Consider the following 26763-nt stretch of genomic DNA (forward strand, 5'->3'; position numbering starts at 1 on the left):
CACTAGGCGGCTGGGAGCGGGCGCTGGGGGGTGGGGAGGCTTCCTGGGGGCACAACGTGCCTCTGGCTTCGAGAATGGCCCGCAGGCGTCCTAGTTCCCAGACTTCTGGTGTCTGAGCTGGGGAGGCCTTTAGGAGGGTGGGCTAGACTGAGCGGAGGGGAGCGGTGAGGAGGGGGTGGGCGACGGGCAACCCGCAGAACAGGGCCGCAAGGGCAGAAGAAGGGGCATGAAAACCAGGAATAGGACGGTCACCACAGATGGGAGAAGAGATTCCGGGAGTGACAGCAGCACAGCACCTGTGCCGGGCCGCACTGCCCGGCCTGCCACCCCCCATAAGGGCCATACTCTGTGCTCCGCCCCCGATGCTTTGCAGGGAGGCGCCCTGAACCAGGGCTGTTTTGTCCAAGACCACCCTGGGCCCATCGGCAAGGACTCTGTGCCCCAGGAAGGCTACAGATAGGGGACATCTTGCCCAGGTCCCTGGCAGCCAACAGGGATTTGTTATTCATTAGTAACCTCAGACCTTGAGTTCAAAAGGCAGGGGAGGTCCTGCCCAGACACCCTCTCCAGGGGCCCTGCTCCCCAGGGTGAATCCAAACTCATGAAGGAAAGCTCTAACTCCGGAAATTACAAATGTTCCATATATTTCCTGAAGGCCCATGGCTCAGGCCTGCTCGGTTCTGGCTGGTCCCACGAGTGCCCGCTGCAGAAAGACTCACGTCCCGGAGAACTGCCGAGATCTCTGATCCTTTGGGTTCAGCCAGGGCTGGGGGCCTCAGGGACACTGAACTTGGCCATGGGGCAGGGGGCTGCACCCCCTGGAGGCTCTTGAGCCAATTCGGGGTGGCCACACAAGGCCTAGGCCTGCCCGCTAGCCTCCCCACTGGGATCCTTCGGGAGCCTAGTAGTTTACGAGCTGAGCCGGGAGTAGTTGTCGAGCTGCGGGAGTCAAGAGGTGAGGGGCTCAGTGGGCGTGGCCAGGCCCCCCCAAACCCTCCCTCCCCTTCGCCCTTGCGTCTGTCCCTTGAACCAGCCTCTCAGCCCCCCTCTTCCCCTTGCCGCCCTCCACCCCATGTTACTGGCGGTTCCCAACTTCCCCAAGGCCCTGTGCCCTGCAGACTGGGGAGCAGAGACAGACCACACACAGCCCAGGACCCTTCCCTGCCCGGGCGCTGACGCCGGCACCTGGTGGTCCTGCCGGGGGGCCACGCTGGGCTTCTGGGCCAGGGGTGGCTTCTTGGAGGCCCCGCTGCGGGGGGCAGCACTGGGTCGGCCGGGATCCCCATCACTGGGCGTCCCCACAGCCCCAGCCAGCACGTAGTGCTGCTTCCGCAGCTCCCCCAGCCTCATGCGCTCGGCCTCCAGCGTCTTCTCCAGCTCCAGGACGCGGACCTGCAGCCCCGCAAGCCCGCTCAGGATGGCCTCACGGCCTGTGCCACCCGCCTGCCCAGAGCTCAGCCCCCAAACAGGAGCAGACACTCACCTGGGTCTCCATCTCCTGCTTCTTAAGCTTGATGAGAGACAGGCCAGAGAAGTCCATGGTGTCTGTGGTCAGAGCGGGGCGGGGGGCAGGGGTGAGTGTCTGTGCGCCTGCCCCCACCCCAGCTACTACCAGGGCCCACCCGCACCTCTCTCTTCGATCTGCTCCTGGCCGGACTTGCTGGAGGCCACCACGTTGGCGGCCATCTCGTTGACGGCGCGGGAGCACTCCTGGAGGCGGCTCAGGTGGGGGCTGTGCTTGTCTGCCTTCACCTGGGGGAGTGGGGGGCGGGTCATGCTCAGGCGCCTGCACGGGGACATGTTGGCCACAGCCCAGACCAAAGGCGAGAGGCCGCCACGCACTGAGCCTCACCTTGGAAGCTGCCACGAGCTGGGCCGTGCTGGCCGCGATCTCGTGGGAGCAGACGATGAGCTCTTCATACTTGCCCGTGTGGAGCACCACCCTGTCCGCCGACTCCCTGTGGACAGAGCCGGGCAGGCCTGGGTCTCCGACCCTGCAGCCACCGGGCCACCGCCACACTCCCTCCCCAGACCCTGAGCACCACACGCCCTGCTGCCCCCCACCTGGGGCGACATACACCAGCTGCGTGGCTCCCCAGCCCACGGCCTTGGAGGCGGAGATGAGGCCTTCCGTCCACCTAGAGTTCTTGGCATAAAACTCCTGCTGCGTGGCTGCCCCCTAGTGGCAACAGGAAGGCGGGGCAGAGGGGCCAGTCAGTGACATCACCAGTGGCCATGGATCTCCACCGCTGCTCTGCCTTCACCTCCACCACAAGAGGACGTCCGGGGGCCATGGGGGGGGGGGGTGGGGGGTTGTGAATCCGGGGCACACTGTGTGCCTTCTGGGGGGGGTGTTTCATCACTGCACAGGTCCAGGAGCTCCTGCCCAAAGGAGCCCAGAGACCCCCTGAAGCCAAGAGGGTTGTGGCCTGGGATGAAGAGGGCTCAGAGGTCATGGTCCTTTCAGGAATCTGGCCTGACAGGGAAGGGCCCCACCTGGCCCAGCCAGGGATGCACGGGCCGACCAGAGGGGGGCCTCACTCACCCGGCCGCTCTCCACAATTTCCTTCTGCAGGCTGGTGGATGTGGTCACCAAGAGCCGGATGGCCTGCCAAGCCCAGAACACAGCTCAGGGCTGGGCGGACTTTCCCAGGCGCACAGTCCAGCCTGGGGGCCCGGCCAGACACTCACCTTCATCAGGTCTGTGCAGGAATTGAGGATCCTGAGGGGAACAAATGTGGGGGAGAGAAGAATCTTCAGTGTGACGCCAGGGAGTCGGCCCTCCGGTGAACGATTCCCGGGCCCTGACACGGGAGCTCAGCTCGGGGGGCGGGGCGGGGGGCAGGGAGGGCTCCCACGGCAGGGGGATGTGCCTGCTTGTTCCCAGGCCTTTCTAGAGAGCCGAGCAGGCTGGACAGCACACCCGGGAACCCGGGGGACTGTGGGGGGCATGAGCAGGACTCACCTTTCATTCACCTCCAGCTTCACCCCGGAGCTGGCGTGGCGGGCCTGGTTCATCATGTCCTACACCAGTGACGGAGCTGTGAGCGCGCCGGGAGGAGGGCGTGGGAGGCAGGGGGATGCCGCGCCGGACAAGCCGACCCCCTCATCCCCACCCCCGCCAAAAAGCCACTGAGCAGGAGAGGAGGCCGCAGGGAGACAGGGCAAGGGGTACGGGGGTGGGGGTGGGGGTGGAGGGCAGGGTGCGGGTCGAGGCAGGAAAGTGGGGTGACCTCCCCACCCTCCCAGCTGTGAGCTGCAGAGGCCACCTGCCCCTTGCAGAGAGGCAAGGGGCGCAGAGGTGGGCAGAGCCTGCGTTCAGCCCAGCCCAGTCCCCAAGGCTCCTGCAGAACCCAGAGGAGCCCCTGCACCCCAGACGTTACCTCAATCCTCCGCACAGCATCTTCGATGGCCGTGGCCGTGGCCGCCATCTCCTTGTCCACCATGGCCCCAAGCTCCTCCTGACGCACATCCAGGCTCTTGGGCTTCAGCTCCTGGGGAAGAGAGCGCAGAGGAGTCGAGGAGGCAGGCCCCACGGAGGAGTCCGGGAGAGGCTGGGGCAGCAGCGGGCTGGGAGGCGGGGACGCTGTCCATGCCCGGTGTCCTCCAGCTGCCGGCTCTGCATAGGACCACCCGTTCAGCCCAAACTAAAGGGAAGTGCAGGGAAATCGGGGACCCCAGCCCACGCCCAGGGCCACGGCTACAGCCCTCACCTGGCCCAGCTGCAGGATGCCCTGCAGGGGGCGTCGCACCAGGCTCAGCTGGGCCTGGTGCAGAGTCTGCTGCTCCTGCAGCTGCCCCAGGAGCTCCAGAGCGCGGGCCCCGCACTCCCTGCACGTGTCCACCAGGCCTGCAGAGAGAGGTCCGTCAGGGGCCCGCACTGGGGAGCCCTGGAAGCAGCCCCTGCGCTGGGTCTGACGCCAGGACCCCCGGGAAGGCCCCCATGTCCCGGGGGGACCACTTACGGTCTGCAGGGTCAGTAGGGGCCAGGTGGGAGGTGGCACTGCCGTTGACAATGGTGTCCGCAGCCAGGTAGGAGAACTGGGTCAGGGCTGCCACCAGCGCAGAGGCGTCTGGGGGAAGGAGAGACAAAACGCTAATGCCACAAAACCGCCATGGAGCAAAGCCTGGACTGGACCCTATGGTGGGCTGCTCGGGACTTCTGCCCCAAAGCCCAGCAGGCGCCAGGGCTCCCTGTTTATGCATGTGACGAGGCAGGCTCAGAGGGACCAAGGTCAAGCAGCTAGACAGCAGCCACAGCTGAGTGACCCCCAGGCCAGCAGAGCGGGCAGGACAGGCTCCCGGCGGGCGTGGTGGGGGCACAGCTCTGGGAAACTCCCCAGTGGCAGGGGGCGGCTGCGGCCAGCAGACTGGGCACCCTGGGCTAGCAGCCTCTGCCCACCTCTGTCCTCTACCACCACGCTTACCTGACCTGGAGACCAGGTACTGGGCATGGCCCTTCTCTAGGGCGCTCACGGCATCCAGGGCGGCCTGGGCCCTGCTCACCAGGTAGTCTGCAAGCAGAGGAGAAGCGGTGAGGGGCGGAGCCTGCCTGGGGCCCCCACTGCCCTGCTGCTCTGCCTCTCGCCTCTCAGGGTCGCAGAGCACCCTTCCAGGCAAGGGAGGCGGCCCCAAGGGCGGCCCCGCAGCCCCACCTGGTGAGCTGGTGCAGCGCAGGTGCAGAGGGTCGTCCAGCTTGGCCACAGCGTCCTGCAGGATCCGTTCGGCCTCCGCGGCAGTGCCCCGCAGCACCGCAAACTGCTCGTCCAGGAGCCTCCGCTGCAGTTCCTGCTCCTGACTTTCCTGGAGCCAGAGGGGGAGGCCGCTCAGAGCCCCTGGTCCAGGGTGGGCGGTGTGTGGCAGGCAGGGTACGGGCGGACGGCCTGGGGAGGGAGCCCTGCGGAGAGCCAACGCTCGGCCCCGCGCTGGGGCGGCTCCTGCAGGAGCTGGGCGGACAGCTCAGCAGTAGACGGACAGACACCCCAATTAAAAAAGAAGCAAAGGGTCTGAACAAACCGTTCTCCCAAGATACACAAAAGGCAACGAACACAGCAAAGATATTCACTGTTACTGAGCCTTAGGGACAGCACGAGGGCCACCAAAGCCAAGACCAGAGCACCGCATGCTGCAACGGACACAGGGAAATGGAAAACCGGGAACAGTACAGCCGCTTTCGTGTCTGGTGGCATCACCAACAGCCAAAGAGCAGAAACAAGCCAGATACTCAATGGATGGACAGACAGGATGCGGTCTGTCCCCGGGGTGGATGTTACTGCACCACGACTCTCGGGGGAACCTGGCAAACAGCGCTCAGCGCAAGGGTCCCGTCCCACTGGGGGGGCCCATCTGTGCGCGAGGTCTGGGATGGGTCGTTCTGGAGACAGAGCAGGGCAGCGCGCACCCGGGTAGGGCTGGCGCAGGCGGGTGCGGACTAACTGCTTCCGGGCACGAGTTTCCTTGTGGAGCAGTCAGAGCCTTCTGCACCGGCGGACCCGCGCCCTGCCCTGCTGGAGGGGCGGGACAGGAGCCAGCGGAGGAGCCAGCGGAGGAGCCAGCGGAGGGGCCACAGCCCCGCAGTTCGGGGGCACCGTTACCTTGTCCGCCAGCTGTCCCCGCAGCTGAGCCGTCTCCTGCGCGCTGCGCTGCTGCTCCCGGCTCAGCGCCGCCTCCTTCTCGCGCGCCAGGCCCTGGGCCGCCTGCAGGTCCGCGTCCCGCTGCCGCACCGCGCTGCTCAGCGCCGCCTTCTCCGCGCTCAGCGCGTCCAGCCTCGAGCTCAGCTCCGACCCGCTCTGTGAGCACCGGCACGTGGGCGGGGCTCTGGGGCGCCCCTGCCCCGCATCCCCACAGGCTCTCCGCCGCGGAGAACTCCTGCGTGCCCCCGGGGCTGGGTCGGAGCTGCACCCCACGCCTGCCAAGGGCCCCGTTCACGGGAAGGAGGACCCTAACCCCGTCCTGCCGGCTCCCTCCAGGCCACCCCGCCAGCCGCCGTACCTGCTCCGTGCGGGTCAGCGCCTCCTGCGCGCGCACCAGCTCTCCGGCCTTGGCCTCCAGCTCCTCCTTCAGCTTCTCCAGCAGGTCACTCTGCTCCTCCAGCTGGGACAGGACAGCAGGTCACGGGGGGCAGGGGGGCGCGTGGGGGCGGGGGCGGGGGGCGCCTGCGCACACTGGCGCCCACCTTCATCTCTGACTCGCGTTTCACTTGCTCCATCTGGAAAGCCAGCTGCTCCTTCACCCGCGCCACCTCCTCCTGGCTCTGCTGCGTCACCGTCAGCTGCTTGGCCGTGTCTGCGTTCTGCAGGGGCAGGGGACAGACACCTGCTCGGGCACCGCTGGGGGCCGTAGGCAGTCCTGACCGTGACCCGCCCCGCCCACGCCCCCACCGACCTTCCTGAGCAGCTCGGCGTGCGTGCCGATGAGCTCGCTGTGCTTCTCCTTGAGCTTGTGGTAGCGCGCCTCGATGGCGCTGGCCTTCTCTGGAGGGGACACGAGAGGCTGTGGTCCTCGGAACGCACCCCCCCACCCGACGGCCGCCCCCCAGCCCCGCGCCGCTCACGCACTCTCGGCCTCCTCGCGCAGGCCCTGGTTGCGCTCGCCTTCCCGCTGGGCGGCCCGCAGCTGGGCCAGCTCGTGGCGGAGCTGCTCGTTGTCCACCAGCGCCTTCTGCTTCTGCTTCCGCTGCTCCTCCAGCTCGGCCTCCAGCGCGTTCACCTGGCCCTTCAGCTGCGAGACGTAGCGCTGGGCCTGCACAGCAGAGGGCCGGCCTCGTGGGGGCGCTGCCGGCGGGGGCAGGGACAGGGGGGCACACCGCCAGCCACGCCCTCACCTCCAGTTTGATCTTCTCCAGCTCCCCTCGGAGCATCTCCACCTCCCTCTTCAGGCTCTCGATCTGCACATCCCTGGGGACAGATGGCCTTCAAGCTCAGCCCTGACCCCGCCGGGCCCCCACCACAGGCGGCGCCCGGGCCCTCACCGATCGTCCTTCAAGGAGCCATTGGGGGGTCCAAATGTCTGGTCGAAGAGGTCAGCCACCACCTGCCACACAAACACGGTGACGCACTGCCAGCCCCTGAGGCCCGCCAGGCCAGGGGAGGGCAGGGGCAGAGGGCGTTAGACAGTTAGAGGGGGCCTCACCGCAGGCTCCCCAGCCGAGGGCCCTGTGCTGATCTCGATGAGATTCTCCGGCTCCTCGTCCTCGGGGGCCTCCTCGGGGATCACCACCACCGGCTTGATGTGCTCAGCCAGGGCCGAAGCCCGCAGGAAGTTGGGCGGTCCCTGGTGGAGGGGGGGGTGGCGATGTGCGGGAGCTGCTCGCGGCCCCCCCTGCAGGAAGCCCCCTCGGTTGTCCCCGGAGCCCACAGGGCCCCACCAGGTACCCGGGGTCCTCTGAGCACCCAGCGAGGGAACAAGGCTGCAGCCTGGGGGAGCTGCGGGTACCTCGGGCAGCCGCGGGATCTGGATGAGCCGCTTGAAGTAGAGCATGTCTGAGGCTCTGCGGAAGAAGTTTCTGAGGCTGCGAGGGCAGGGGAGGGGAGGTCACGGTGGAGCCAGGTCTGGCCAGGCAGCCCCGGCTCCTCAGGCCCCAGAGCCTCCCCCTGCCCGGGCTGTACCTGTGAAACTGCTCGTGGAACCGGTCCCTGTGGCCTTGCAGGGTGTCAGCCGGGAGACCTGAGGGCAGTGATGTTTGATGGGACCTCCCCTCGGCCCCCTGCTCCTGTGCCCACCCTGTTCCGCCACCTTCTAGAACCCGGCAGAGAGGAGCGTGAACTCTGACAGAGGGAAGGGGCGCGTGACCGTCGGCATCCTGACCGGGCTGGCCGGTGGGCGCGCCACGGGGATCGCTTGGGGACTCGAGCCTGGGTGGAGAGCACGCCGAGAGCTCACAGCCCCAGGGCCGGGGGTTCCGAGTGGGATGTGGGGACCGAGACCGCCTCGGAGGGTCCACCAGGGCCAAGCCCCTATGAACATGAAGCGGGAGACACGGGCCCCCTTGGACCTGCCACACCAGCCCGCAGAGGATGTGCGGCACCACTCGTGGCCGCCCCTGCGGAGACACGCGCCCCTCTCTGCGCTAAATCCTTGTGCTGGAAAACAGCGATTTTCTGTCACAGCTGTGCTGTTCTGTTCACGGAGAATGAATGCATTATTGCTACACTTAATTAGTAAATATGTCTAACGTGTCTTGATTTTCGTCTCTGCTGCAATACACGTCCCCTGCCTAAGCCGCCCAAGCGCGCCCTGTGTGCCCCTGGCTGAACCTGGGGGGCGGGGGAGGCTCCCGGTTGGCTGCTGGGGGGGGGGGGGCTCACAGGCGTGCAGCTTGAACATGAGCTTCACGGTGTAGTGGTAGAGGTGGCTGCAGTCCTGGATGACCTGGATGAGGGGTGCCAGGCGGCACTGGCCCGAGGACATCTGGGACACAGCAATGGCCGTGTTGAGCTGCCGGAACACTGCCAACAGAGGTGGAGGGAGGAGCGTGCGCGTGAGGAGCCGTGCACACTCGGGGACCGCCACGGTGGGGACGGCGGCAGAGTGCGGGCCGCACGCCATCCTCCCCGGGCATCGTCAGAACCACCCGGGGGGCAGCAGCCCGGGTCCCTGCCGCGCCAGTCCCGGCTGGGCAGGACGACTCTGCCCGGGGTCCCTGGACACCAAAATGCTCTCCACTGCTAGTAGGGGAGCCCCTGGTGCTGTGGCCGCCCCAGAGGGAGCCCCAGAGCCCCCACTGCCTAGGGCAACAGCAGCTTTGGGCTAACAACACAGCGTGGCTGGCGTGTCCTCGACAGCGTTGACATAGCATATCCAAGCCAAGGGGCTTGGGTGACAGGGGGACTCAGGTGATCATGTGCCCATGGGCCAGGCGGCTGAAGGCTGTTCCAAGTGCCTCCTCTTAACGGTTGTCGAGAGAGAGGTCAGTTCCACAAACCCCAAGTGACCCCGAAACCTCACTTGCACCCGGGGTCGGTCTCCCCTGCCCCGGACAATCAAGCCTTTCATCGCATCAGCCAAGTGGGAGGAAAGGGACAAACGCGAAGCTGCCCCCACCGCGCCCGGCCTCTTCGCCAGAGCCCGGAGAGAAACAACAATGGAGAGACCACGCGCCAGGGAGGCCCACGCACGACACGGACGCCAGGACTCTGTTCCAGAACGCTGGGCCCCAAGCTCTGGGGTCCTCTGCCCACCCGGCCTAGAGTGGGCCCATGTGCAAACCTCCAGGGACCCAGGAACGCCGGGAGGGAAGTCAGGAGGACGGAGCCGGCGACGGACAGCCGTCCTTCCTAGACCACGCGCCACGCCACATACGTGTTCCCGCAAACACCCAGACACACACGAAATACTATTTCGGGTTCGTATAAGGACAAAGCCATCCATTTCTCCACTGAGGAGCATTCGGGATGGTTCCGTTAAAACGGCATGGTGGGGAACGCCCTGGCACCCTTTCCTGCGGGACGCGCGGCCGGTGGACTACTAGGGGTCCCCCTTTCCTTGGTGCTTCCTCAAGACGTCAGTGTCCCCAGGGATGGGGCACCTGCCTGGGGGTTTTCTCTACCTTCCCTCGTGGGGACAGCTGTGAGAGGCACGGCCCATCTCTGCCGCTCACGGCTGGCAGCCGGGCTCCCCGGCAGGACCTGGGCTCCCCTGGGTGCAGCTCTGAGCCCAGACCCAAATCTAAGTCCCGATTTTCCCTTAAAAAGGCATTTGCTCCTCCTTCTCCTACAAAGAGCCCTGAGTCACCCAACAGACCATCCTGACGCTGCCGCCCAGAACAACTGCGTTGGCAGCCCTGAGACGGGGAGCCCTTGAAGGTTTCCTGTCCGGCGGCGGCCGGGTCCCTGGGCTGGGAAGTCTGACATGACTCACAGCCCTTTTATAGCAGGAAACAAGCAAGATGACCCAAAGCAGCTCTCTCCTGGGCGGGTTCTGCAGATGCCCGAGGCCAGGCGAAGCAGGGAGCCCAGCTCAGGAACTGTGACGTGACCCAGACACACCCCCGGGGCCTCGCACCCTGCAGGGGCACTGACTGCCTCTCCCCGTGTCCTGGGGGCTCCTGGGGGCCCCGTTACACACTCCTGCCAGGGGCGCGGGCAGCCAAGGGCACAGCTAGTTGGCGGGGCTCAGTTCTCATCCGGCTGTGGGCCCTGAGCGAGCACACTGGACCTGGGCGGGCTGGGCGTGCCCCCCGCCCGGCGTACCGGATTCAGAAAGCCGCAGCTCGCAGTCCATGTAGTCGAACATCTCCACGGTGAGCTGGAAGCTACAAACGGGAAAGTGAGGGCCTGAACGGAGGGGCTGGGGACTCGCCCCATGAACCCCCCCCCCAGGTGGGAGGAGGGAGCACAGTTCACCCACGCACCTCTACAGAGGACAGCCATCCCTCAGCCCAGGATGCCCGATTCCAAGGAAACCCCAGGCCTCTGGTTCAGCCTCAGAGCTCCAAGGCTCGGGACCCCTGCCCCAGCTGCCCACTGCGGAGCACCCACCCGTGGGACTCACATGTTGTTGACGTCAGTCCCAGCTGTCTTCTCCAGCACCTCGTCTGTCACCTCCAGGCCTGCGGGAAACTGGGGGTGCTACAAAGAGGACACCCCCCACTCAGGTGAGGCCCAGGCTGAGCCCAGCTCAGAGCTGGTTCTGGCCTCCCAGGACAGGAGGCCGGAGAGGTCCCCATCTGCCCTGGGAACTGGCTGAGGGGGGCCGTGGGTGACTGGGGAGACCAGGAAGGGAAGCAGGGGCCGTCCAGCCAGGGCAGGAGACTGTCCAGAGCCCAGGGCAAGGCTGACACCACAACCAGCATGGGCGGGAAATGCCCCAAGGTGTGCAGACGCTCACGGCACCCTGGGCACCCCATGTTTCTCCTCAGGTCAGGATCGGGACATAGGGGATCCTGCTTGCAGGGACATCTCAGAGATCAAAGCCCCAGGGTGCCCCCCTCCAGCCCCACAACCCCCAAGGAAACTACCTTCAGGTGGAAGGAAATTTTGGTCAGCAGGAGTTTGGTGTAAACATTCACCAGCTGCCCGTAGCGATCGTGCAAATGTCCCTGCGGAGGGAGGAAGCCAGGGTGAGGCCCTGTTGCCCCCAGAACCTGCCCCCCAAATCCGACAGGACCTGGACACGCTTTGGGGCAAGCGAGACTGCGGAGGCGGGCAGGGAAAGGGAGCCGGCTTGGTGGGCTTCCTCCACCCGCCGCGCAGACGGACATGCCCGCGCGGGTATGGCCCGCCCCGCCGAGGGACCTCCACCGACCCTCCTCTTTGTCTCCGCTCTTTGTTTAATTTTTTTAGAAATCTTACTCCTAGTCCTTCTTGCCAAAGAAACTCTCGTTGAGAAGAGGGCTCTCTGTCCAGGGCAGCAGGCCAGCACTGAGCTGGGACACTTCATTAAAATGCCGGTGGCGGTCAGGGAGGCCCACTCTGCGGGGCCGTGCACATATCCTGCCGGCTGCCGCCCCGTCCCCTCCCACACCGTGTCCCCTGTGTTCACACCGGCCGGGCCCGTGTCTGCAAACAGCACCACAGACACTGTTTTCTTTACCTCAAGGGACATCATGGAACACGGCCATTCACGCCCTGTCCCGCTCGGGCCTTCCTCCGGCCCCACCCCCGGCCCAGCCCACAGGGCCCCAGCAGTCCTCCCAGAGGACAAAGAAGGCCAGAGGCCCGACGCCTAACCCCCCCCCGATTTCCTCAGGCTCTGGGAGTGGATCTTAGGGTGCGAGCTCCTGGGCTCTCAGTTACTGTGGGTAGGACTCTCCTGGTGGTTTTGCTGAACCCAGTTCCCAATCCTGAGACTCTAACACAGCCAGTCTTGGCAGGGGACAAGGAGTCTGCACCCCCCGCACTGGCCATAACCGCCAGTCAGACACCCAGACTCCGGCGTCGCCACATTTCCCAGCTCCGGGGGGGGCCGCAGGGCTGGTGAGTGCATGCGGCAGGAGGGCCTGGCAGGTAGGCACGGCTCCCCCTATGACACTTCCCTCCCACACGGTCACCCCAGGTGGCACCGTAACTGCCGCTCAAGGGACAGGAGGGAAGGACGCCCATCTGTGGGGAGCATCCATTCGCTCGGCCCCATGTGCGGGGAACAGAACCCCAAGCAGGACGGAGGCCGGACTCTCTGGATGGTGCCCCCGGGAAGGTGCTCAGGCCATCCCGCGCTCCCCCACCTACCCACAGGTCGCCGATCTCCCGAATGTTGCTCCTGTGGCGCTGGCAGTCCTGCAGCACCTGTGGCACGAGGAAGGAGGCGGCCAGTCCAGCACGGGTGGGGTCCCCACAGAGGCACCCCCCCTCCCATGCTAGCTGGCCCTCCAAGAGCGGGGAAGGACGGGCCTTCAAAGGGACACTACTCTGCCTCCCTGGAGCGCGGGCCTGTTCAGGCAGCAGCAGGTGGAGGGCCCAGGAGACCTGAGCCCCGCCCCCCACCGCCCCAGGACCAGCGGGCAGTGGCTACTCACGTTCGGGTGTCCGTCTCGGAGCACCTTGTGGAGGACATGGCAGAACTTCCAGCTGAGGATGGCGCTACTGGGGAGCGGCAGACCAATGGCGTAGGACCAGAAGGTGAAGGCCCCCTTCTCATGGTGAGTGCCCAGAATGATGCCTGCCAGGGTTAAGGTCAAGTGCAGGAGGTAGAGACTCAAGTGTGCGGAAGGCTGGCGGGGGCACCGGCGAGCTCGGTGACGCAGGGGGCAGGCTAGCCCCTCACCCACAGCCCCTCAGCAACTTCTCCCCACATCTGTCTCTTTGCGTGTCTGCCAGAGTTCACTGAAAGCTATGGTTTTCTACCAAGGTCTAGAAAATGAGCAAGGTCAAGCCTCAGGAATTTAACCAGGCCCAACAGCCCACGATAAATGGTGTTTCCCAGATGGGATTCAGAATGTGCAGGAAGCAGAGCAAGTGTGGTCCAGGCCTCTGTCTCCACGAGGGCACACCTGACAGAGCTCTGGGGGCCGGCCACCTGCAGCGTCCCCTGCCCCCAACTCACTTCCCACCAAGTCCAGAGACCATGCAGGGTGGACCCACGTCCGCCTCACACTGTCCACCCCCAGCCCCGGCCAGAGGGACAACGGCCGCTGGAGGCAGGGAAGGATACGCCGGGCATGCTTCTCCTTCACGGGGGCCTCCTGGGTGTTGATGGCTTTGCTGATGCTGATGGCCTGGGAGGGGACAGAGGAGGCAGAGGTCAGAGCCCCACCAGGACGACTTCCCCAGAAGGCACACAGGACAGATTCTTCGGCCAGTGGAAGGCAGAGCAAATGGCCATTCTCTCAACCTAAGGTAACCAGAGCTCAGAAGACTTATTTTTGAGAATTTATGTATTTACTGAGAAAGAATGAGTATGAGCAGGAGGAGGGGCAGAGGGAGAGGGAGAAGCAGGCTCCCCGCCGAGCAGGGAGCACAGACTCGATCCCAGGACCCCGGGATCATGACCTGAGCTGAAGGTGGACATTTAACCGACTGAGCCACCCAGGCTCCCCGGAAGACTTTCTTTCACTTGTTATGTGCGGCTCAAAGGGAGCCAAGAGGTGGTGCCAAAAAGCCATTAGGAGCCTCCCGGGGGGCTGGGAAGCCAGGACAGAAGCCAGCCGGTAGCCGCAAGAGGCTAACTCTGGAAGGGCACCTGCGTGTGTTTAGCTCATCCCAGAAGGTGAGGTCCCCCACCCCTCGGGGCCCCAGGGCAGCACCCAGTCACCCCAACATGGCAGCCTCCACCCGGTCCCTCCCAGCCCTTAGGACACTCTATGAAGACAGGTGTCAGACTCCCACTCCCCACATTACCGGGGGTCAAGGCCACATAACCACCCCATGGAGAACCACGCCAAACCCAAGTCCTGCGGCCCGTCTGCCACACAGGCCACCTCCCTCCTGGATGAGGACTCAGCATGCGCCGCCGACGACAGAGGCCCGACTGGGGGAAGCGGGGGGATCCACCTACCATACTCACAGGCCCCACTTGGGCCCTGAGCAAGCAGCCAACTCATTCCCAGCAGAGGTCCTCACCCACCTCCACCTGCCCGTCTCCTCCCCCTCAGCTAAATGGCTTCTTGGACGGGGCTGCTCCCTCACCAAAGGTCCCCGGTGCCCACTGCCCTCTCCGGCCCGACTCACCCAGGAACCAGAGCCGAGCCTGGGCTGGCTGTAGGCAAGCAGATAAGCCTCTGGGCACCTGCCCGGCTTGGGGCAGGGACACGGGCCTGTGTGGATGGAGGGGAGCTGCCCAGGCCACTGGTGGAAGGTAGAGAAGGTTCTTGGCAAAGGCAGACGCAACTCCAGCCCAGCCGGCACTCCCATCTCCCCCACGGGTCCTATCACTGGGGCCCACCCCAGCCTGCCCCCCGGCCATGCTAGGACCTGCCACAGGCTGAGCAAGGGTCAGGGGTGCCGTGTGCACCCACCCTGCAGCCCAGGACCCCAGCCTACAGGTCAGGGCCTGGTCAACAGCACATATGTGTATGGTGACCCGACTGGGGCAGGAGTGGGGAGGGGGCAGGGCAGAGGGAGCCCCAAGGAGCAGCCCTGATGCTCTCTTCTTAGCCTGGAAGCCATCATGCAATCCACCCCCAGCACCTACACAGTCTAACTGCCCAGCCTGGCGAGGAGGCAATGTCACTCTCAAACAGATCTACTATGAGCGGACTTTGGGGCCACTTGGCAAGGCTGGGAGACTTCCTGCGTCAGTAAGAAAGCAGTCCTCTCTGAGCAGACGTGCGGCTTTGGAACCCACACCGCGCCCCCCCCCACCCGCCCCCACTCCAGCCCACAGTAGCCCCGTCGCAGGGATACAGGGCTGCAGCAGACCCCACAGCGGACCCCCTGGGGGCCACTCTTGCCATCCCATCCCACGGTCCACAGAGAACCCCAGACAGGCTCTGCCTTCTTTATTCCCAAAGGCTCGGCAAGCCAGACCCGGGAGGCTCCCTTGGCAATGTTTGCCAACCCCTCTGCCAGCGCAGCCTCCCTGAGCAGCCTCGGGAGAGGGGCGGAGCTCAGACCTCACTTGTCCCCGCCCCCTGTAATAACCACGCCCCGCGCCGGCAGAGCTCATCCCCAACAGCAGTGATGACAGTGACGATCCCCAACTGTCATTTCCTGGGTGATTACCCCGTGCCAGGCACAGGCAATACGCCTCCAGCAGCAGCCCTAGGAAGTAACCACAAGCCCACTCTCCTGAGGAGAAAACCGAGGTACAGCAAGGTTAGGTGTCTTGTCCTAGCAGCTCCTAAGGGCTAAGCCAGGTCTGGCGGACTGCTGTCGTTAGCGAGTCTGCGGGCAGCGCCCCAGGCAACTCCCTCCCCTGCAGGCACAGCGCTGGGAGGGGCAGGCAGAGGGGGCCAGGCCTCCCCCAGCAGCAAGCAGCTGCCGGCTCCCACGCCAGGAGCGGACTGTCTCTGGGGGGATGTAACTCCATCCCCCAGCTGCCCTGACACCTGAGCTGGCTCTTCTGATGACTGCCACCTGGTCCAGCCTGATCCGGAAGATTCCGGGCGAGAGAAGAGCCCAAGCTACCCGTGCAGAACAGGATGGGGAGGCCCATGCGATGTCTTCTGCCTGAGTCCTGCAGTGGACCCCAGCAAGGGGCTTTGGTATTTACTGCTCTGCCTCCTGGAGGCCCCCCTTTCTCCTGGGGGGGGCCGTCGCTGGAGAGCAGACACACCCTGAAGGAATGGGCTGGCTAGGGCCCAGCAAGGGAGGGGAGTGGCGGGGAAGATGCCTTTTCCTCTGAGCAGGCAGGAGGCCATAAGCAGCCCTGGCGGCAGGAGCCAAGAGCGTGTGGCCGAGCTGAAGGTGGGGTGCCTGGGTGAGGCCACCCGCCTCCAGCCTTCCCTGTAGGTCACTAAACACAGCCTCCACTTCATCGCTGATCCAAACGCAGAGAAGCACCGGCCCCTCCCGGCCACCCTCCCGGTCTCTACTCCTCGGCCCTTCCCTGCTACCTCCCTAGAGCAGTCTCCCCTGATTAAAGCTTCTCCGTGGACTTGGCAACTTGGCAGTCCCTGTTCGGTCGTCCACCCTACCCCGAAGGTCAACGATGTGGGGGAAGGGCCCTGGCGACTCCGGTCGCTGCTGTGCCCCGAAGCCCCTAAATGGTGCCTGGCACGTGGAGGGCGGGCTCCGGGGCCCCAGTGAGATGTGGGGACTTGGGTCCATGGCAGGGTCTGAGCATCAGCTCCTCCCTCCCCGTGCTGGCTGCAGGAACAGGGTCCCCCCTGGGGCGGGAACACGGCCCCCTTGTGTGCAGGGCTGCAGATGTGTGGGTCGGGAAGCCTCACAAGGAGGCACAGTGTTCACACACAGGGCGTCTGTGCACACTCCACAGGGCCCTGCTCTTCCTACCAGGCTCGGCAGCCAAGCCTCGTCCCAGGAGGGGATGTCAGGCCCCGGGGACGCCCTAGCTTGTCCTGAGTGGGCTGCAGGAGTGGGGAGAGAGTCAACGTCCTTCTCCTTGGTGCTGGGATGAACCTATGCTGGCCGGCTGGGACACAGCTCGGCACGGAGAGTGGACAGTCTCGAGGCAGCTCTGATGATCAGCAACACGGACTGGGTCCACACTGCATGGTGTCCTTACAACAGGCCGACAGGTGGCTGGGGGGGGGCAGGGGTGTTACTGAAGGATAAGGGGGAGTCAGAGGGGAGCCCAGTACCGCCATCAGGGTGCTTTCCAGCCTGCTGGACTGAAAAAAGGCTTCTTTCTGCCCTGGGACAGCCCCCCAGGCCAGAACTACCCCAGCAGCTCTGACAACAGCCCATTAATCCCTCCCCGCTGGCGGGCTCAGTGGCCAGGGAGAGAGGCAGCTCTGAGTGGAATGGGCTGATGACGGGCCTCGGTGTCTGGGCAGAAAACCCAGAGCTGGAGAGAAGGGTCCTGGGTGGATGGAAGGACAGGGGCGACCAGTCTGCGGCTCCTGGGGAAGAGGGGAGGCAGTCCCACTGGACCTTCCCATGGTCAGGATGGGGGGCGCGGGGGGGACAGCTCCCCCCGCTGCAGGAGAACAGGACAAGAACAACGATGGGGAGTGCCAGGGCAGCTGTGAGACCCCAGAAATGCCCAGGGGGACTTCGGTGTGAGCCTGAGGGTCTGCAGAGACGGGTCTCTTACACGGCGAGCGTGAGACAGTAAACCGTATCACGGCATTCAGGCCACTGCCGCCCCTTCTGCACTGGAAAAAGCCAACAAGGCCACACCCCAGGCCCTGGGCAGCCACCTCCCGGCCTCCAAGAGCCTGCACTTTGTTCCACCCGGTGTCCGGATGGGGAGCGGCCTGACTCTGAAGGACAGAGGTGGGAAAGGCCCTGGGGTTGGCCAGAGGCCAAGGGATGGAAGGCTCCAGCAGGGGCTGGAGGCACCATCTGAATTGGAGGCATCGGAATTGGAAGCTTCGAGCCACAACTGCGGCAAACGGGGCTCCATAACCTGATCATAAAAGGATTTCTATCAAGTTCAGCCTCGGTCAAGCAGCACGTCAAACACTCCATCACTATTAGCTCATTTAATCCCCGAAGTCTCCCTAGGGGGAGGCAGATGAGGAAATGGAGGCTTCGGGAAGGGACTCACTCGCCCAAGGTCATGATGATGAAACGCTGACCAAGGCCTTGCTCCCTCAGACACCCGTCTAAGTGCTTTGCATATTGACTCGACCCTCCCCCAAGCACAAGGACAGGGAGGCGGCCCTGCTCGGGACGCCATCCTCTCTGCCACCCCGGGAGCCTGGAGGAGGGAGGCTGGGCCTCCTCCTTTGCCTGCCACGGGAACCCACCAGCCCCACGGCCACCCCCGCTCCGGGAGGACCTGGCCCGACTCCAGGTCAGGAAGCACACTGTGTATCAGGGATTCGTTCCGACCTCAGGTAAAGAACAGCATCAGGGCAGCGCAGCAAAGCTCATGGGCCTCAGCATGGCTGCCCATTCCCCCGAACAAGGGCATCCAACTCTGGACTCTGACCTTCATCTCCACTTACCCTGGCTCTCTCCCAGGGCAGCTTCTGTCCTGCAGCCAGGAAAAGTGAAGCATGAGACCATCCAAGGACCAGGCTGGCTAGACCCACCAATGGTACCAGTCCCCGGAGGAGCAACTGGCAGGGACACACACCCAGAGGCATCCCAGCAGGTGCCGATGTGGGCAAGAGGAGGCCCATGGGGCAGCCGGGCCCAGCTGGAGCCACAGGCTGGGTGCCCGATGCGGACTGCAGAAGCAGGGCCTCGGCGCGCAGGCCTGGTCAGCGAAGCCGGACGACCAAGTCTGGAAGTTGCCATTGGCAGCTGCTCACTGCAACACAGTGCCTGCCCCGGCGGCCGTGGGCCTCCGCAGAGAGCAAAGGGGGCCCTGGGAAGTTTGGGAAGAGCCCCATAGTCAGGCAGGGCAGGGGGAGGAGACGGTCACAGAGGATAGAGCGAAAGTGTGGGCATCTCACAGAGCCACTGGTTCTCGGCCCAATGCTCACCAACACCCGGTACATGGTTCCGGAAACCCACAGCCTTTGGCCAGGAGCTAAGTGAGTGGCTGTCCTCTGGGAGACCAGACATTCAAAAGACCCTCTGCTAGGAGTCCCTGCACTGGGGCACAAGGACAGGTCTTCTCACCCATCTCCCATCAGCGAGGTTCCAGCACCCACGCCAGCCTGCGGACACCAGGCGCCTCGTCCCGGATCACGGGCAGCCTCAGCTGCAGAAACTTCCCCCTTCCAGACAGAGGCTTCCCCGTGTGGGAAGCAAGAATGAAAAACCCCTGGGCCCTCCAGAACGCACACATGCACGCCGTGTGTCCAAAACACCTCGCTGGGTTCCAGCCACATGTTCCTCCCTTTCCTTCCTCAAGGGGCAAGTCAGGTCCCACCTCCCGGCACCTCTCCCATCACCCAGCTCTGAACTGAAACGTTCCCTCCAGGAGGGTCTTCCCACCCGCCCAGGAGGGCGGACAGCATCCTCTGTTCACTCCTCCAGGACGTTTAGGATCCAAAACCATCTGTTTGCCACTTACTCTCGGCTTCTACCTTTGACCCCCAAACAGATGTGCACAGTACAAGGGACCCTATGAGTCTTCTGCTCCCCGCTGCATCTCCAGTCCCCAAACCGTGCCTGGCAGTCAATAAATCTTTATTGGATGAGTCAGAGTGAACACTTGAATGAACAAAAGCTCTTTCACACATACGTTCTGGTTAAATTCAAGGCTGTGAGTGTCTTTTTTCCCAGCTAATAATTTAACCACTAGTTACCTAGTAAAAGCAACTATAAAACATTTTTTTATTCTGAAAATCCTGAAGTGAATCAGACTTAAACTTCCTTGTGCCATTATCAGGACACTTAACAGAGGCACCCAACGGGGACAAAAATGTCCTTCAAAGAGCCGAGGCACAGCGACGGGTAGCGTTTCCAAAGCGATGTGTGAAGGACAGAGAGACCTCGCTCAAAAGCGGCTGCCGTCTCGCCAGCCCCTGCTGGAAGCAAACACAGGATTTCTGCAGCTGAGGAGGCGCTGGGATGCGGTCACATGCAAAGCAGGGAGGTGCCCTGCAGCTCCAGGATTCCGCAGACGGGAAGTCAGAGGAGCAGGGCTGGTCCTACCCCGATTCCTTCCACAGCCGTCTGTCCCCATGCGTGTGCCCCAGTCCACACTCAGCCTGGGCTCCGCCACCATCCTGTTTATGACACTGGGGGGACTAGTCGGCGCCTACACCCCGTCCAGTGGCAGGACAGGCGGGAGCCAGGGAAGGATCCCCACTTTTCCCCAGGATGTAGCTAACGCATGGCAGCGGGACCCAAAGCCACTTCTCCCTGGGGCTCTGCAGGTGACACACAGAGACAAAGATGACGCACTCCTGAGTCCCGCCTCCACAGGCTGCTTCTGGACAGACAGGGAGGGAGCCAGCCGGGCCCTGGTGATATCACAGACAGACCTGTCTGTCCCACAAGCCAGGGGGCTGAGTCACCCCCGGGCAGGCGGACCTACTGCTGCCTGAGGATTGTGATTATTTCAAAAAGAGAAACAAACCAATCCTGCCGGGCCTAAACTTCTGTTCACGAGCTCAGTCTTCTGGGGGGGGGGGGGGGGGGGGGGGGGGGGGGTCTCCCAGGCCTCACCAGGTGGCTGTGTCCAAGAAGGGAGAGCCGTGAGCCCCAAGGCATCCACAAAGTGTGTCCCCCGAGCCATGTGCTCCAAGGGGCTAGGGCACCAGAAGGACCAACAAGATCCTGCCTGAGAATCTCGGGGTTCAGGGAGTAGGACTTTGGGACTCAGAGCGGGAAGCAATGCCACCCCATCCCCATGAGCAAGCGCACAGCGGGCCACGTCTAATGGACCAGCTGCCGTGTACGGGGTGGGGGAGGGGATGATGGCTTCACAAACGAGGTGATACCTGAGTCCACCTGGAAGTCAAGTGGAGGGGAAGGGCACCGCCAACAGTGAGGCCCGGCTGGCAGAGGCATCTCTACTCTTTGGGCCAAGTGTCTCAGGTTAGCAGACTGGGTTTCCCGGAGCCTCGGCCAGCAGGCCTGGACTGCAGAGTTTCCACAGCGAGCTGTGGGAAGGAGCACATGAGCGCCCAGTTGGGTTTCATTCACAATTGGACCCGCCTGGGGCTGGCTGGGACGCTGGACTGGGCGCAAGGAAGTGACCTGCTGGCTTCCCCCCAACCTCCCTAGGGTGTCCCTGGAAGCAGGCCCAGCGAAGGGGGAGTGCTTGGAGAGCATGAGCTCCCGTGGCTCCTCCTCCCAGGAAGAAGCTGCCCCCACGTTCCTGCTTCTCTTCAGACCGCCTTCGCTCCCCTTTGCAGACGGCTAAACTAGGCGCACAGGACAGAGTCCGACAGGGACAGGATTTCGAGTTCTTTCAGTCCAACCTGCTTTTCTGTACACAAGGCAACAGCTAACAACACCCAGTGTTTCCTCTTCACCAGGCAGTCCCGCAAAACCTCACAGCCCCTCCCCGGGAGTCTGGCTCTGACTTCCTCGGCCACAGCACCCCTGGCCCCCTCACCCCCCTCTCATCTCCTTCGTGGAGATGGAAACTCCTGGAGAGGACAGAGTGGTCTCTACCTTCCTGTGGCACAGCCCAAAGCACCAGACCAGCCATGCAGCCAACGGTCCTCAGGAACGGGCCGGGGGTGGGGGCAAGCGCACGCCACCGATGGGAAGGGCAGGACTGGCAGCCCCGGCCCCACCCCAACCTGGGCGAACCGGTCACCTGACACCCAGAGAGCAGAGGGAGATTCTGGGGGATTCTGGTGGCTTGGGGAGTTAGGAAGTCAGCCGCCTGCTTGGGCATCACCAAGTGGAGGGCGTCTGGAGCCCTGGTGGGAAACGGCGGAGACCACGGTGCAAGGGCACAGCTCACCACCCAGGACCCACCCCAGCTGACTCGGGCCTTGGCTCACCTCTGTTCTTCAGCCAACCGGTCTGTACCAGGTGCCAGGTACCCTGCCTGAATGTGGGGACCTCATGCCCTCCCACACGACCATGGGGGGACCCAATGGGGTTGCGGGGTGGGGCGTGCCCTCTGCCCACCACATGGTTTCAGTCTCTTCCCAAACTCGGAGGCCAGGGGAAATTTTTTTGGTAAACATTTGCAGGAGGCCCAGAAAGGGGTCGGTGACTTGGGGAGTGTTAGAACACCACGGCGTTTATAGGGAATAATGAAGACACAGAGGCGGGCGTAGGTAAGTCTGGTCAGAGGAGACTCTGTGGACGGGGTGACGGGCACCTGCGGGACGGGAAGTCGGGGTAGAAGGGCCAGCACGTCACATATGGGAGTTGGAAGGAATACTGCATTTGGGGGAATGGTTCTCAAACGCAAACTCAAGGTCCCAAACACACATTTGTGTTCTGTGGGGTGCCTTCAAGGAGATTCCTTGGTTAGGGGACTCAAACAACAAAACAAACAAAAAACCACTGCCTGGGGTTTATCTGGGCACAATTACGCCTAATCTCCAGCACCTTCACTCGGACACGTTAAAGACACCCCCCAGGTGACTCTACCACCAGGCGGGCCACGGGGCTCCTCACACCTGATGCGTGAGCCCAGACAGACGCACGCTGTCAAACACACGACACATATGGAAGACTCGGGAGGAAAAGAACGTAGAAGATCCCATTCCTAATTTTTACAGCGATTACATACTGAAAGGGTTAGAATTTGGGAACGCTGGGGTCAGCAAAATATAGTTAGGCTGACCCCCACCTGTGTCTGCGTTTTTGCCCTGTGGCTACAAGGAAATCTCGAATTACACAGGAGCCGTGTGTTCCGTTTCTACGGGCCAGTGTCGCTCTAATGTGAGCCAGCGCCGACAAGTCCCGAACGTCAAAAAACATTACTCTTCACAAGATTTCAATTCCCCGGACGGTGCTGAAGGGATGGGTCACCAACCGGGAAAACGGGCCCTGTGAACTGTTTTCAACCTGCTCTGCCCTCCTCACCCCTGCACGGGGGGGGGGGGGGGGTGTCCTCCTCAATGGAAAACCCCTAACACCTGGGTAGTCTGGCCTCTCTAATGGGCGCCCACCCACTGGGCTTGGATCCCGGAGCAGCGCGCGGGGTGGGGGTGGGGGGCCCTCTCTGTCCTGGCCTGAAAAAAAAAAAAGCTTTCGGGCTCGAGGTCTCTATCTGGCAGAGGAAACCAAGCCAGAGAAGCACAAATACTCCTAGATAAGGAAAAAGCAAGTCTGACATTCAGCACCTCCACGACTCCTATTTGCTGAGTCCTCATCCCTGAGATGCCTCAAAGGTGGGTCTCTGCTCTAGCTGAAGTTCTGGAAAGAGCTCTCAGATGGTAAAGCTGGTGGGGGGGGGGGGGGGGGAAAGCTACGGCCGGCGACGTGCGGAGCACCGAGCCCCGGACCGCGCGATTTGCACTCTGGGTGTAGCAGCCGCCTGCGGACCGCTGTAACAGCTCACCCCAAACCAAGCACCTTCAAACAACACACACTGCGATCATCTTACGGTTCTGGAGATCAGAAGCCCAAGACCGGTCTTCCGGAGGTGCCAGCTGTGCATCATTCCCTTCTAGAGGCTCCACGGACAACGCCATTCCTTGCCTTCTCCACCGTCTACGGGACGTCCCCCTTCTTTGCTGAAGGGCCCCTTTTCCCACCTCAAAGCCAGCAACGGCCAGTTCCTCCGTGCAGACCACTCCTCTGACCTCACCACGGTTAAAGGCCCTAGGAATACATTGGGCCCACCTGACAAACCCAGGAGAATCGGCCTATTTTAAGGTCAGCCGACTGGCATTTTCTTACCAAGTATGATAAAGTATTCACAGGTTCCAGGAATTAGGATGGGGCCATCTTTGAGGGCCCGCCTGTCACACAGTGTTTCTCTGTACCTCAGAGCAGCCATTGGGGGTGGGTGGAATTAATCTGTTTTTACAGGTGAGGAAACAGACTCAGGAGTTAAGCAACTTGCCCAAGGGCACAGGCTAGCAGCACTCAGGTCCACCTGCCTGTAAGCAACTCCCCTGACGTACCATCTTGTTTTTTAACGGTATGGCTAGTTTGGGGTTCAAAATGCAAATATACTGTATTCTACGGCATTCTGTACTCAGAATGTTACAACAATGAAAAGTTAACACTAGGGGCACCTGGGTGGCTCAGTGGGTTAAGCCGCTGCCTTCGGCTCAGGTCATGATCTCAGGGTCCTGGGATCGAGTCCCGCATCGGGCTCTCTGCTCAGCAGGGAGCCTGCTTCCCTCTCTCTCTCTCTGCCTGCCTCTCCATCTACTTGTGATTTCTCTGTCAAATAAATAAATAAAAAATCTTTTAAAAAAAAAAAAAAAAGAGAAAAAAGAAAAGTTAACACTATTGTGTCATCTCCATTTTGAAAAGGGGTTTTATCACCAAAAGGACCAAAGTCGTGGGGAAGAATAGACCCACTTTCCAGAGGCTCCCTCTGGGATTACACAAACACTCACACCATACAACCACCCCAAGGACCAGTTACAAAAGGGAAGCGTGACTGCTCTCCCTTAACGCTCCTGACTGGGGTAGGGAACGGACCTTTGCAAAATGGGGTGTGGCCTGCCGAGAAAACTAATGTGGAAGTATTTTTCACACACACACACACATACACACACACCCGCTCCCCCAGCTCTGGATCCAGGAGCCGAAGGAGAAAGGCGAGGCTGAATGATGCCAAGGACAAGTTCTAAAGCAAGCCAAAGTGCTCTCCTCACAACACAGGGCACGGTAGTCAACGTGAAGACAGAAGGACAGAAGCAGTGTATTCCGAAGGGAAGATGGGTCCGAGAATTGGATGTGCTATTTTCTGTAAGTAGCAACCTCAGCTCTCTGGGTCCTTTCCACCAATGGGACCTCACTGGCAGCTCACTAGATATTTCTGGGAGCGAGCTAATTAAATATTAACGATATACAAAATCTTTATCCTCTATCCCTCAATAAGTCATTCTGAAGACAAGCAAATCTAGACGCTGAACCCAAACTCCATCTCTCCAGCAAAAAAAGGGGGGGAGGCGGTTAGGGATGGTAAATCCTATGAGATTCACCTGTTACAAAGTTATTCATTCTCAAGTAACCCTCTCAGCCCTGTAGAAAAACCCAACTAGAAAAACAAAAACAAGCAAAAAACAAACAAAAAAACCCCACACCTGTTTGTTTACCAAACCAACCACTAAAATGTATGGATCTAGATCAGAGAGACTCTGTCTTTCACATTAAAGAAGGTCGCCCTTGATTTATAATAAAAGTAAGATTAGTGGAACAGGCCCTTTAAACTGCATCTCTATGTAGCAATCAGACCTCTTGATACCTCCTCAATAGCGGAGGGGGCCTAAAAACAGAGAATAAAGCTCCGACAACAGCCAGATTCTCTCTACCAATTAAATTTTCCTCTCCATCCTTGCACAAACTCCTACCACAATTAATGATGTATTAATGCCTTTAAATTAAATGCCACATTTGTTTTGATGATGGGCTATCCAGGCTGAAAACAGGCCAGATGAGGAGCATCAAGAGGACAAATTAATAATTTTCAGGTGGGTTGGTTCCAACCCTTGGCTTTCATAAAGCCTCGGTGTTGCAAAATTTCATTATCGTTTTCACTGCTAATGGTAAGCACAAAGGTTAGGAGGTCCCCCTGAGTGTTTTCCTTATTTCAAAATGAAAGCTGTTGTAGACAGCGGCGCCGATAACTCGGTTTGAAAGCAACCGCGGAAGTCACTGCTATGGGCAGGGACAGGTGGGAAGGACCTTGCTACAGCAAGCCGCCCCAAATGTCCCCATTCGGCTTCAGACAGGAGGGGTCCTTTCGGCTTCCTTTATTTCTAAAGTAAAACTGTTCTGCTATTTCGGTCTTGGGTGACTTGCTCTGGCAAACAACCGAGCGCGCTCTCCCCTCCCCCGAGGCCGACGGACACCTTAATGTTTGTAAAATAAAAAGGAACAGAAAACTAGAGGCAGAGCCGCGACCGCGATCTGTGTTCCCGGCAGGAACACAAGGCACCAACACACACCCGCGCCATTGCTGAATTTTCAAAATAACCTTCCCAGGATAGGCGCGTGGGATGCGCAGGAAGGGAGCCCGAGGAAGTTTCTGTCTGTCAGGCGCCCGTGTTTAATAAGGGGGTGTGAACCTATTTATACGTGGGCCAGCGCTCGGGCAAACAAGTCTGGCTGCGTACGTGAAACTTCGCGCCCGGCGTATAATAAGATACTGGGCGGCCCTGGAAAACAGCTCCGGCGAAGAGGAAACTGGGAGTTTCCTTCAAGGAAACGCTCTGCTTCCCCGAGGTGGGAGCGTGCTTCGCACCGCCTGGGAGGTGGTGGCAGGAGCGCGGCTGCTGGGGCCGGGGAGGGTCGGCGCGGCCGGGGCAGAGGAACCCAGGCAGGCCCCGCCGGGAGGCGCTCCTAGGCCCGGGCACACCTGACCCCACCTGGCTCATCGCTGCCTCCTCCCCCGCCCCGCACCTGGGTCGCCCGCCACCTCGCTCCCGGGCCACCTCGGTCCCCTCCGCCTGGGTCGCTCGCCACCTCGCCCCCTCCCGGCGACCTCGGCCCCCTCCTCCTGGGGTCGCCTTCCACCTCGGCCTCCCGGCCACCTTCGCTCCCCCTCCACCTCGCTCCCGGGTCACCTCGGTCCCCTCCACCTGGGTCGCCCGTCGCCTCGTTCCCAAGCCACCCGCCTCCCCCGCCCCCCACACCGCGGCACCCCGCCACCTCCGTCCCCCGGCGGCCTCTCTCGGCCCCGTCACCCGCGCGCGCGCTTCCGGTTCACCTGCGTGCGGGGCGGCTCGGGGGGCGGCGGCCCGGGCGCAAGGTGGCCGGTGGCGGCCGGAGCCCGGGAGCCGAGGAGGCGCGCGCCGGCCAGGCCCCGAGGGGCGCCCCCCGCCCGCCCGCCCGCCCGCGGCCCCGCCGCTCGCCTGGGTCTTGTCGAACTGCTCGCGCTCGGCCTCCAGGCTGTGGCCCGGCCTGCGGCTCAGCACCCGCGCCGGCACGCTCTTGATGCTGTTCATCCTGCCGCCGCCGCCGCCGCCGCCGCCCGCGCTCCCGGCCCGGCTCCGCGCGACTGAGCGTCACGGCTGCCCGCCCCAGCCTAGGCACCGCGAGGCCGCCGCACGGCGCCCGGCCGCCCCGCCCCTGCGCGCGGGGGCGGGGGGCACCTCCCCCTCGGCCGCCCCGCCCCCGCCCCGGGCCCGCCCCTCGCTGGGCGGAGCCCCGGCCGAGGTCCCCAGCCCCTCCACACCTCTGCCTTACCTCCCCCGGCCAAGTCTCTTGCCCACCTCCACACCGCGGACGCACGAAGTCCTGTCTACACCAGAGGAGGATC

The 26763-nt window shown here is 62.6% G+C and overlaps 1 protein-coding gene and 2 long non-coding RNA genes across 5 annotated transcripts; 1 reads left to right on the plus strand and 2 right to left on the minus strand.

Annotated features, from left to right (window-relative positions):
* Window positions 1-619: 619 nt before the first annotated feature.
* On the minus strand, window positions 620-26520 carry HIP1R (huntingtin interacting protein 1 related). 3 transcript variants are annotated; one of them, XM_059408312.1, is made up of 32 exons: window positions 26357-26517; window positions 13090-13153; window positions 12455-12597; window positions 12168-12224; window positions 10958-11038; window positions 10492-10568; window positions 10191-10252; window positions 8307-8447; window positions 7608-7665; window positions 7435-7510; window positions 7132-7272; window positions 6971-7032; window positions 6824-6896; window positions 6558-6741; window positions 6385-6473; window positions 6176-6292; window positions 5992-6093; window positions 5595-5789; window positions 4656-4803; window positions 4428-4514; window positions 3966-4073; window positions 3714-3850; window positions 3384-3494; window positions 2966-3024; window positions 2692-2722; window positions 2546-2608; window positions 2079-2179; window positions 1853-1958; window positions 1629-1752; window positions 1484-1545; window positions 1186-1392; window positions 620-939 (listed from the first exon to the last, which is right to left on the minus strand). In XM_059408312.1, exons 1-32 carry the CDS (start codon window positions 26447-26449, stop codon window positions 910-912), a joined length of 3189 nt encoding a protein of 1062 aa, XP_059264295.1. In that variant the 5' UTR covers window positions 26450-26517; the 3' UTR covers window positions 620-909. The 3 variants fall into 3 exon arrangements, with proteins under 3 accessions (XP_059264295.1, XP_059264293.1, XP_059264296.1); XM_059408310.1 differs by having other exon boundaries at window positions 7132-7510; XM_059408313.1 differs by lacking the exons at window positions 620-939; window positions 1186-1392; window positions 1484-1545 and having other exon boundaries at window positions 1664-1752; window positions 2065-2179; window positions 7132-7510; window positions 26357-26520.
* Window positions 5703-7109, plus strand: LOC132023107 (uncharacterized). Its single transcript, XR_009405859.1, has 3 exons — window positions 5703-5791; window positions 5970-6075; window positions 6845-7109. It is a non-coding gene; the product is annotated as an uncharacterized LOC132023107 (long non-coding RNA).
* LOC132023797 (uncharacterized) lies at window positions 19177-21641 on the minus strand. Its single transcript, XR_009406045.1, has 3 exons — window positions 21027-21641; window positions 20348-20509; window positions 19177-19429 (listed from the first exon to the last, which is right to left on the minus strand). It is a non-coding gene; the product is annotated as an uncharacterized LOC132023797 (long non-coding RNA).
* Window positions 26521-26763: the final 243 nt, after the last annotated feature.

This window comes from Mustela nigripes, chromosome 8 (genome assembly GCF_022355385.1).
Source record: "Mustela nigripes isolate SB6536 chromosome 8, MUSNIG.SB6536, whole genome shotgun sequence".
NCBI lineage: Eukaryota > Metazoa > Chordata > Mammalia > Carnivora > Mustelidae > Mustela > Mustela nigripes.